The sequence below is a fragment of the Cygnus atratus genome, chromosome 3 (genome assembly GCF_013377495.2).
Source record: "Cygnus atratus isolate AKBS03 ecotype Queensland, Australia chromosome 3, CAtr_DNAZoo_HiC_assembly, whole genome shotgun sequence".
NCBI classification, from domain to species: domain Eukaryota; kingdom Metazoa; phylum Chordata; class Aves; order Anseriformes; family Anatidae; genus Cygnus; species Cygnus atratus.
The window spans coordinates 53,317,402-53,328,733 of record NC_066364.1 but is presented as its reverse complement, the minus strand read 5'-3'; the positions used below and the strand labels follow the sequence as shown (position 1 = coordinate 53,328,733).

The 11,332-nt window shown below is 41.4% G+C and overlaps 1 protein-coding gene across 3 annotated transcripts in view; it reads left to right on the top strand.

Annotated features, from left to right (window-relative positions):
• Positions 1 to 597: 597 nt before the first annotated feature.
• Positions 598 to 11,332, top strand: part of FAM184A (family with sequence similarity 184 member A) — a 79,797-nt gene continuing 69,062 nt past the window's right edge. For 2 of the 3 annotated variants that reach the window (XM_035538923.2, XM_035538922.2), the window contains exon 1: positions 611 to 776. In XM_035538923.2, coding sequence (XP_035394816.1) covers positions 618 to 776 — 159 coding nt within the window. In that variant the 5' untranslated portion in view covers positions 611 to 617. Of the gene's footprint in view, positions 777 to 11,332 lie in introns of all 3 variants that reach the window. The other variant, XM_050710172.1, reaches the window with a different exon arrangement.

Sequence of the window (11,332 nt, the reverse complement as noted above, 5' to 3'; positions counted from 1 at the left end):
AGCCACCTACTTATCGAATTCACCTCAGTTTTAAGATGTTTTGAGATTTATTTATTTATTTTTAACGTGCTCTAGGTGGCCCTGCTCGGCAAGGGGTCGGACTAGGTGATATCCCTTCCAACCTCGGCCATTCCGTGGCTGTGTCAGCGGTGACAAAATGGCCCTTGCTCCCTCACGGAGCACTCCGTGCCCAGGGGCTACCCACCGTGCCCTCGCACCGCACCCCGCTCCCCCTTCCCCAGCCTAACGGCTAACTAACGGCTGACTGACGCCCGGGGCTGACGGGCGGCGACCCGCGCGCGCGCCCGCCCTCCCGCTCGCCGCCGGGAGCGCGCACGGCGGCTGCCGCTCCGCCCGGCGCTGGCAGGCTGCGGGAGCGGCCGCGCGGCGCCAGCGGCCGGGCGGCGGCGGCGGTTGCGGGGCTAACGGCTCGCTTCGCCTCGCCTCGCCCGCCTCCCCTCACGGCCCGGCGGCGGCGGCACGGAGCGCCCCCGAGGTCGGCCCCGGGCCGCGAGGAGCCTCCCGGGGCTGCGGTCCGCTGCCGGGGAGCCCCCGGCGCCGCTCGCCGGCAGCGCGAGGGGCGGCGGCGGAGCCCGAGCGGGGGCCGGACGCTGAAGATGGCGACCCCGGGGATGAGCTGGCAGCAGCAGCACGGCTACGGCGGCGGCTCCGCGCCCGCCGCCGCCGGGAAATTCGGCGCCGGCCCTGGCCCGGGCGCCGAGCACAGCCCCGAGCTGCATTTCAAAATGAGCAAGAAGATCGCCCAGCTCACCAAGGTGAGGCTCGCTTCCCGGCCGGGGCTGCCTCGTGCTTTACGCGGCCAGCGGGAAGGGTGAGAAGCCCGTCCTTCGGTCTCGTAGTGCTGATTGAACGGCCTCCGTGCTAGCACCTCCAGTATGGGATCTCGTTAAAGGCTGTGCTCAAACTAGATGGTTTTAAAAGTGTGTTGCTTAAGGCTGGTAGGCCACATGCTGCAGGCTTGATCGTAGCAGTAATTTACTTCGGATAACTTAAAAACAACACCGTGGTGCTATGATCTCTCTTGCATGATGCTCAAGGCACAAGTGAATAGCATCAGGAGATGAAAGGCATGTGTTTCTTCTGCTTCCTCTTTAACGAACGTAACAATTTCTGCCAAGAATTGCATAGTTAAAACATTTGAAGGTAACTTAAAGGCACAGTGGGGGAACGGTGTCGTTCCTCAACTGTATGCCAAAATGGATGAAGGTGACATTTCGTTGGAAATGTGAGTGAAGAGAAGGAAGGCTGCTGGCAGGCTCACAGCGGAGATACAGTTTGTATTTATGCACAGCTGAAGTGATTGGCTACAAATAGTATTTATAGTGAAATGCCATGCACCTTGCTTTATTGGAAAACCAATGACTGAGGGGTATTCTGGCTTGGTTTTTAATTCAGAACCCATTTTTTGTGTGTGTGTTAACTTCAGTCAAATTAAAATTGTACTTTCATAGAGAAAACTAGGATTAAAATCACCTGAAGAATCACTGTGATGTTACTCCATATGAAATACAAATGATGAATTGAAATATTAAAGGTATTACTACAGACCTGTGTTCCTTGAAAGGTGCAAAAAGCACCAGGAGACCATAAATGTATTTTAGATTTACCTTAAGACCAGTTGTATGTGCAAAGCAATACTTTCAAAGAGCAGTTCTTACTTGTGTGTGGACTTTTATATATTTCCCTTTCTTTCTTTAGGAACCTCCCGGCAGTTTATAGTTGGTTTCAGAAACAGTCTTGTGTCTCTGTTGTGAAATTGTGTGTGTGTACCCATGAGTTCCGTGTCACTGCACGTGTGCCCTGTGTTTTGTGAGTTAAGGTGTGTCAGCTGTCTTGAGGCGGGCGTGACTTAAATGTGGATTTATATGGATAGTGCTGGAGTACCTTGAACTTCTCTTTTGGAAGACTTGGAGTCTTTATTAATAAACACTGTGCTTTATTCATAGGATCTTTTATGATCCATAATAGAGTTCTTTGAAGATTCTTCGAAAATGATGTGCATGCCTGTCCTGCCAAAGATTTCAGAATACTGCAAATAAAAGCTGCCGGTTGCTTTCTGGTTGTTGTATTTCAATAACTGTAAATAGCTGTGATTGTACAAGGATTTTACATGTGAATTAGACATTTGCAGGATGGGAATCTCATATCTGTTTCCCTGACTTGCAGATTCTGGTGATATTTTGCTTTGTGTGTTAGTGCTGTTCCCAAGTTTGAGGGAGAAAACTTGGGAAATTAGCTGATCCTCGTGAACTGAAGGTCTGGACTGAAGAACAAACTTAAAATGGGATGCATAATAAACATAGTTGTACCTAATGCAACAATAAAATTAATGATATATAGATCAAGATGAAATGTATTCTATAGCATTCATTTCATTGAGGTAGAGGTGCAAATGTTGACAGTTGTGTAGTTGGAGAGTTCAGGTCCCATATTTCTGTTTGTTATTTGACCTTTCAGAGAAGGATGCTAAAAAAAAAAAAAAAAGAAAGAAGCCTTAGCTTACAGTTTACCCTGAAGAATTTTCTAACCTGCTCTGGGATCTGAAGCCTAATTTGGTAGATGCCTGAAGCAGTTACTCCTTGAGAAAGCAATCAAGCTGCAGGAGGGAAAAATAAACAAGATACTTAATTTCTGTAAACAAGAGTTAACTGTCAGAAGAATTAACTTAACGTTGCAGAAGATTTGTGGAAATAAGCTATCCAAATTGAATGGCTGATTTAAATATATATATATATATATATATTTATTTCTGTGAAGGTCTTTTGACCAAATTCTGCTATTCGGTCTCCGTCAGATGCTTACTAACTTGTGTATAGAATTCCTCTTCAGTAATCTAGGAACTTCATATTGAGAATAAGAAGTGTCTTTTATGTAAAGTGTCTAATCATGTCTTTTATATAAAACAGTCCTCTCACATCTTCTGACTGTTCCTCCCCCTGTGCTTCTATCCCCTCACCCCCCCCCCCTTTTTTTTTGTCTTTGTACTTTTCTCTACTTTTCTCTAAAACTGTCTTGAAGAACTAGGAAGTCTCTCAGGGGATTTAGAACTGGAGTCAGATGTTTCATCTGACCCAACAATACAGTATCATGAAAAGGAATCTAAGTACACAGGGGGCATAGTTAGGTTACCTGGAAGCTTGTGTCTTCGGACAAAAGAAATGTGACACAGTAGTTTATTTTTTCCTGTCCTTGTACAGCTTGTACTACGAACTCTGAATAGTACCAGCAGAAAATGCTTTCCCCGTAGGAAATAAAGATCATTCATGAAGTAAATCTAACATTTCAAAATTAGAATTCCTGTGTCATGTTTTCACATTACTTATACAGAATCTAGTGTTTTGGTCAAAGCAATACAGGAGCACAAAGACACGATTTGAATTTTTTTTTTGTCTTTAATCAGTAATTCAGAGGCAAACTAAGATACAAATCTGGTCTGCTAAGCACAACGCTTCTGAAGAGCTTAACTATATTTTTACTCTTGAAAAAAATATAACTTGATATAACTTTAATATGCTTTAACTCACAGGGGAAGGTAAAACATGCCAGTAGTTAGAAATTCAGCTTTAAAAACTAACATGATACTCCATGTCATGTTTAAAGACTGCAGAAGTCGTAGTGGAAGCAATTTTGAGTCCTCTTCTTCAGCGTAAGCTCCTTATTCTAGGCGTTTCGTAAGATTGGTGTACCAGTTTGGGGATAAAGTAGCATCTGACACCAAAGATTAAAGCCAAAAAGAAATAAGCTGTGATTATGAGATTGCATATATGTTTGTACTACTACATGCTGGAGTGCTAATGCACTGTTGAATTATGCTTGCTGCAGATGAAAATATGCATATATATTTTATTAGTTTGCATAAGACAACTGGGATAGAAAACAAAAAGCAAGTTGCTGCTCTGCTTACGTCAGTGGGGGAGAGTGGGACTTGTTTTCACAATTGCTAGAGGAAGGCAAGGTCAAGGGGTTGGTTTGTTTGTTTTGTTCTGCCCCCCCTCCATTTTTTGTGCTGTAGTTTTCAGCTTGAGCATTCGTAATTGAGAAATTCATATCCTACATTTGTTTACGGAATATGTTGTGGAAGTTCTGTGCCATCAACATAAATCTTTGACTTTTATGGATTAATTAGATGATCCACACTGGCGTTACGTGATGAGAATCTGAAGTGTTGATTTGGTTGCATGGTCCTAGTTGCAGAAATCCTATGTCGAGTGGAAGAGCCTGTAAGTGCCATGCAGGTGGTATGTGCACTACAGCAATGGTTTCTATCAGCTCGATCAATTTCATAATAAGAAAAACAAGCACAAAAACCCTCAACGATACCAGTGATTTCCCTTGGTAGGTGCCTACAGCTGGATAGTTCAGTTCTGGAAAGATTCCAAAAATGCTGAGGGGGTTCAAAGACTAAGGCAACAAGGTTGTCCGAGGCACAACATAATTCACTAAACAAGAAACTCAGTTCTGGGACTCCCGAGGCTGGAGTTCAGTTCTGAGTTCTGCCATCAGCTTGCTGTATAAAGTCAGGAAATTCCCACCACCCCTTTTCTTTGTTTTCCTCTCTCTTCCTGGTTTAAAGAGAGGTTCCTAGACAATAGACTTTAATACTTACCGCATTGAATGGTTTGGGGTTTTAATAGTAAAGTTATTTCAAAGAATAAATAGCAAATTTAATAATCCTTAATTCGCATGTTTATGCTCCTCATTGTGCGGCCTTTTTTGCTGGGAAGGTTAAAGGTCTTGCTCAAGCATCACAGAAGACAGTGCTATGTGTGTAACTCTAGGGTTTAACTTACTAATCATAATACTTCAAATGTTACATTTCTACTGAAACTTTGTCAGTTTTTATTTGACAGTATTCTGCCTCAATAAACAAAATAACTAAATCTCTTGCAGAAAGAAGCTTCCTTATGTATAGGCTTATAGGAGAATGTAAGAGCCCTTAACAGCAGGGAAGAAATGAGAATCTAAAAAACCTTTTAGAACTGTTTTGACATTAGCTGTCAAGTGGTAGCTGATGCCATTAACAGTTTTGGAAAAACTTGGTTTTTATTTTTTAAGCAACCTTATGTCATCTCTCCAATGTTTGTGAACATTGGCAGCAGGCCAGTATTTGCTTACGGCTCTAGCATTGCATGAAAAAGGCTGGAATTTCAAAGAGGGTGTGACTTGAGCACAGATTTGAATGTCAAAATTTGTGCATGTATTTCCTACTGGTAATGCGGGAATAAATGTTGTAGTTTTCTTATTACAGTGAGAATAGTTTTCAAGGACTTGAAGACCTGAACATGTAATAATGGATATTGAATTCTTCTGCATTTCTTTAGAGAGATTTAATTCTGGTTTGTGTTAGTTATTCCGGAGATAGCTGGAGTAAGCCCTCTGTGAAGGGATCAACTGGAGGTAGCAATTGGAAAAGTAACAGAGACAATATTTCTGAAGTGGGTGTTTTTCTTTTTTAACCATGCTAATATACTCTCTCTGCCTCCCCTTTCTGACTTTCTTCATGTGGTTTTCTGACTGTCAGCCTGCAGTAGTTGCGGTCTTAGCAAGAGTTATTCACAAAAGAGAAGTTTTCTGTAGCTGTGATGGCTTAAGGACGAAGATGGGACTGTGTAAAAAAAAAAATGGTTCACACTGTAGTTCAGTGTTAAAGATAATAAAACTTACAAATTTATTAAAAATAAATTGAGTTTTTAGGTTCATAGACTCTTCTACAGGCCTTAAATAAAAGCAGCAGTTATTAGCTTTAGCTTAATATTTGCTAATTGAAGCACTTAAAATTGCTTTAAAGCTGCTGTGGCTTCTGTTGCAGACCAGAAGAGGTCTTTCTAACCTTCTGTGTTTTGAAGGACAGAAGTCATGGAACTGAGTGAGGAGTGATGGTCCTTGGGCTTCCCTCATGGATTCTTAGTATGAACTTGTATAATCTGCAGGCAGAATGGTGGCAGTGAAATGCAAAAATGTTCTTATTAACAATGTGATCAACGTGTGCTGTAGGGATCTTGTCACTTTCCAAAAAGTTTATATGCTTTTTGGCTCTGAAAGGAGAGATCAAGGGACTAGGGGGAGGGAAGTTTGACAGTCCTGATGTGAAGAAACTATTACTTGATGCTGGTTTTCCCCCAGTCAGGACTAGTTGAAAAAAATTATTTTGATGCCTTGAAGACCTTGTGACCATATATCACTGGAATGGTTCTTCCACCCATTATCACTGTATGCGTGTTGGGTGAGACTGCAGGGATGGTGTATGGACCTGATACAGCTATACTTCAGTTGTGGTATTTGTGAAGTAGGTCACTGACTTTACAGTCTTTTGTCATAAGGCATCAAAAAGGAGTAGAGTAGGACAAGAATGATAATTGTTCTTTTTTATATAATAAAAATATGCTCAAATAAAATATCTTTGTTCTGCGTAGTTTTAACATTTGACCATTGCCTGGGAGTTCATCTGAGACCACTGATGCCTGAATATTCTAAATTCTTCATGTGTGTAATTAAAACTGTGATTTTGTTGGAAAAGCCGTGATTGTACGTTCACATAAAACGCTTCTTCAGTATGCTTAGGTATATATTAACTTCTTCGAGATTATAAGATTTGGAAACATCTATCCAAAATAATAATCGAAATGAACAGAGAAGGTGAAAGAGAGGACAAATAATATACGTCCTTTTACTCTGTGCTTATGCTCACTTCTTGGTCACTTATGCTCACTTACTTTAAATAATGTAGCATTACAAGGAGATGAATAACTCGTTGATGTTAATCTTGCTGGAATGTACTTCAGCTGCTATATGTGATACATCATTACGTTAAGGATATTTAAAAAACAGTAAAAGACTGACATTGAAATTCGTACTTAAATCCTATCAACATGTCAAAATAAAAAAAAAAAAAAAAAAGAGAGAACATGCAGGCTGTAAATAAATCCTGGTCTGACAACAGCCATAAAGTTTAAAATCTGTCAATCTTTATCTACTTTTTATCTTGCCATAAATCCCATGGAAAGAATAAGAAACACTTGAAGTTTAGTTTGATTTTGTTGTTATTGTTACAGTTTCAGATAAGTTCTGCATTCTAAAAAAAACCCACCCCAAAACAACAAAACAAAAAAAAGGTTTTTGCTAATATCATCTGCTTTAGATAGAATCAAGGAAGTGCCAGTTCAGTGTTAAGAACATAATATTGAAGTGCTTTGCTCCAAATACAGCAGTTGTAAACAGGAGAGTCTTTTATCTATATTTGAAAAAGAAAGTCAATGGTAGAACCCTATGTAATTTTACACTTTACGTATAATTTTACTTATATGCTGATCTGTTTGCAGCATTTTAAATTGCTGTGTCCGTGCCGATTCATAAGTACTCAATCCTGCAAGAAGCTCTGATTTATGAGGTCTTATAAAAATGTATAGGCAGAAGACAGTTTTTTGTTTGTTTTTTCCTGGAGTACCGTGAAAGTACAAAGAAGTTATTTCAAAATGAGGAGTCTTTCATTCTTGCTTTATAGCATTTCTTTAGAACAAGTCATATAAGTCAAGGTGGTTCTATACTTTCCTGAAACACTGTAAAACTCTACCCAGTAACAGCATTGTTTGTGTTCAGATATTTGTGTTGTCATGCACAAGAACCTTATCAGTCACGCTTTTTTTTTTGTGCACACTGCATCTAAAGCATGTATAGTAATGTTACTTGTCATCAGTCATTGTATTTACACATTAACTTCTAGCCATGAGGAACTTCTAATCACAGTCATTCTTTCAACATCTCCTTTTCTAAACTCAGGCTTTGACTTTATCAGAAGTAGTAATTTTGTTAGTGATTCTACTGTTCACCTCACCCTGATTTCACCTCCAAGTCTCTTGTGAAAAACCTACGTTGAAAGCTTTATTCTCCTGCAGTTAACTCTGTGGAGGGGAGGAGGGAGTTTCATTGCCTTAGATAGTCACCAGCTTTTTTTATATTATTTTCAGACTTACCGTTAAATACATCCAGTAAATCTCTACATAGTGGTATGAAATCAGATGAGTGTGTCTCTTGGCTGTTACAAGGCTGGCAGTGGTAAGCCAGGCTTCTATGTATTCTTCTAATGACTGATGTCATACCAATAACCGAAGGCATTGCATTCCAAAAATAACCAGAAGAAACAAAAACACTCTAAAGCTGTTCACCGTCTTGTCCTACTTAATGCATTACCTGGCTCTGTTTCTGTGGGCAGGCTTTTTAAACTGCATATAGAAGCCTATGAGAGAGAACAGCTTTTTACTGAGGTTGTCACTTGGTTAGGCTCAAAATGACAGCCCTTAAAAATAGTTACTGTTAAAAAGTTCATGAAGTCCTTGTTTAAGATGCTCCTGTTAAATGAAAGACAGCCTTTTAGCTAAAAGAAGCATGAGGTGATTGCAAAAATGTATATTTCTTAATTTCCTTTTAATGCGATGAAATAAATTGTTCCAGCCAGTTTCCTAAAATTTAATTTCTAGAAACCTGAATTGTACTATCTTCAGAAAACAGGTGTGCTGTAATCTAGAGATCATTAATTGAATGATGTTTTTGCTCATGATGTGACTTAAAGCTATAACTTTTAGCTAAGGGTTTGTCTGGGACTGCCTTCTCAGATCTTGTATTTTGCATTATGAAAGCTGATATGTTTGGATAGCTTGTACTAAAATGCATTGCAGTAATCTCCTGTGACTGTCTTTGTCCTTTTGAAATTTGAGACGTGAAAATGGTGATAAGCCATTTTTGCAATAAAGAATAGATAAAAGAACTTAAAATAGATTTTTTCCTGCTTTGTGTAATAATAAATGTAGGTTTTCTACTTTAAAAAATGAATTTTATTTATACCTTGTAGTAATAAGCAATGTAAGACATGCTTCTAGCTGAAAAAAAAATTCGAAACACCTTGAAAATCTGTCTTTCCAACATTATTAACCTGTATTGCCAGTCCAGTAATATATGCTACATATATTAGTTATTTTAGTATATATCTATTTGTGTTGTGCCACTGAGTGGTGAAACTTTATATGAAAATTTTGAGCTATATTTTGAGTTGGTTCAGTATTTTACCCATCCTGTATCTAACTTTATATTATTAATTTATAGACCATTAAGTGCCTGTGCCATACAAATCAGTCAGTCCTTTTCTCTTTTTAAAAGCATATGGCTGTTTGTTTTATGCTGAGATAGAAGTTGCACATATTTAAATGCAAAAATATATCCTAAAAGAGGGACTGGAATCTGACATGACGTTTGGTTTGCAGGTTCTTTGAGCTGGGCTGGGGAACATTCTGTGGCCATTCCCTCTACTCCCAGAATTCTTGTCTTATGTTTATTTTCATGCTCCGCTTCATACTTTGTCATGTGTACTTCTACAGTGTAGACCATTCATCATTTGGTGTATGAGGTACATTCTGCTTTGCCTCTTACCTCCGAGTATCTAATATATAACATTGTGCTTTGTTCATATTTGGGCAGACCTTGCTGTTTTCTTTATTTTTGCATATCCTGCATAAACAAAGAGCCTGAAGCAAATGTAGCTTTTATTCGTTGGTGTTGTTTTCATAGAATTGCAGAGAATTGCAAGGTGGTGTGGGTCGGAAGAGACCTTAGAGTTCCAACCACCTGTAATGGGCAGGGACACCTCCCACCAGACCAGGTTGCCCAAAGCCCCATCCAGCCTGGCCTTGAACACCTCCAGGGATGGGGCATCCACAGCTTCTCTGGGCAACCTGTGCCAGGGCCTCACCACACTCTGAGTGAAGAAGTTCTTCCTTATCTCATCTAAATCGCCCCTCTTTCAGTTTAAAGCCATTCCCCCTTGTCCTATCACTACACTCTGACAGAGCGCGCTTCTCCTGGAAGTTGATACTCCAGAAGAAACCACATTTCAAATTGTAGATTATTCTTTTTAGATACCTGTTCAGTAGACTTCTTTTTCCTCTAATGGCAATTATTTTTCAGACACGCACATGCTTATGTATACATATATAACTTTTTTTTTCTTATGGGCCTATGTTCCTGGCCCTGAGGGAAACTTAATTTCCTGCTTTCAGAAAACTGTTATCTTGGCAAAGTTGAAGACAGAAGTAACATGTTCTCTCACTGAACAGTATCAAAATATCAAATTTGCACCAGGGTAGGTTTAGATTGGAAATTTCTTCTCAGAAAGAGCAGTCAGGCATTGGAACAGGTTGCCCAGGGAGGTGGTGGAGTCACCGTCCCTGGGGGTGTTTAAGGAAAGGTTGGACGTGGTGCTTAGGGACATGGTTTAGTGGGTGACATTGGTGGTAGGGGGATGGTTGGACCAGATGATCTTGGAGGTCTTTTCCAACCTTAATGTTTCTATGATTGTATGTTACACCAATTAGAGGCTAGAGTCTGAGCTGGAAAAGGTCACGTGGAACATGTGCAACAAGGTAGATAAGGCTGCAATTTGCAAGGTCCTGCAGCTTTGCCACCTAACCTAACCCATAACACTGGCCTAAAAGAAAGCTGGAGAGGGACTCCATCAGGGAGTGTAGCGATGGAACAAGGAATGATGGCTTTGAACGAATGGAGGGGAGATTTAGATTAGATGTGATGAAGAAATTCTTCACTCAGAGCAGAAAGCGCACATGGGAATTAGGGCTGAAGATGTACCTTGCTTCTGTTCTTTTCCGTAAATTAATTTTAATTACCTAAAAGCCAGTGTTAAAACTAAACCCAGAGCACAGGATGGGAGGTGGAGGGCAGTCCCTGTGGCCGAGGGGCAGCCTTTCTCTCTGGCAAGCCAAATGGCCCGGGGGGAGCCAGCCCCAGAAAAGGGACCCTCAGCGCCCCCAACCCTCCTCCTTCTTCCACGTGAGGGCATCTTCCAGGCCGCTCCCAACACAGCCGCCTTTGGCCACGCGTGGGCCACTCCATCACAGAGGCTTGCTGAGGTCACAGTGGCCACCACTGCCCTGCCCTTGCTCTGGGCCCTATAAAACAGGACCCCTGCAGCTGGCCCAGCATTCGCTGAGCTTCTAGGCACTCTGACTGCTAGCTTGTGTGGCAGGAAGAAGACCCAAAGCAGCAAGGCAAGCAGCAGCCCTTCTTGGTGTGAGGACAGCGATGCAGTCCAAGGAAGCACCGAGAAGGAATGCACCTAATGAGAAGAAGTGTCATGGGCAGAGGGACAGCGCCTGCGACACAACTGACACCGGTGCCCAAGGGACCTCTGGCGCGCAGCCCACAGACACTTACAGGCGGTACCACTGGCACCGCAACGAGGCGGGGAACAGGCCGCCCCCTCAGCCATACAGCGACAGGGGGCCTGGGCCTTCCCAGTGGCACAGTG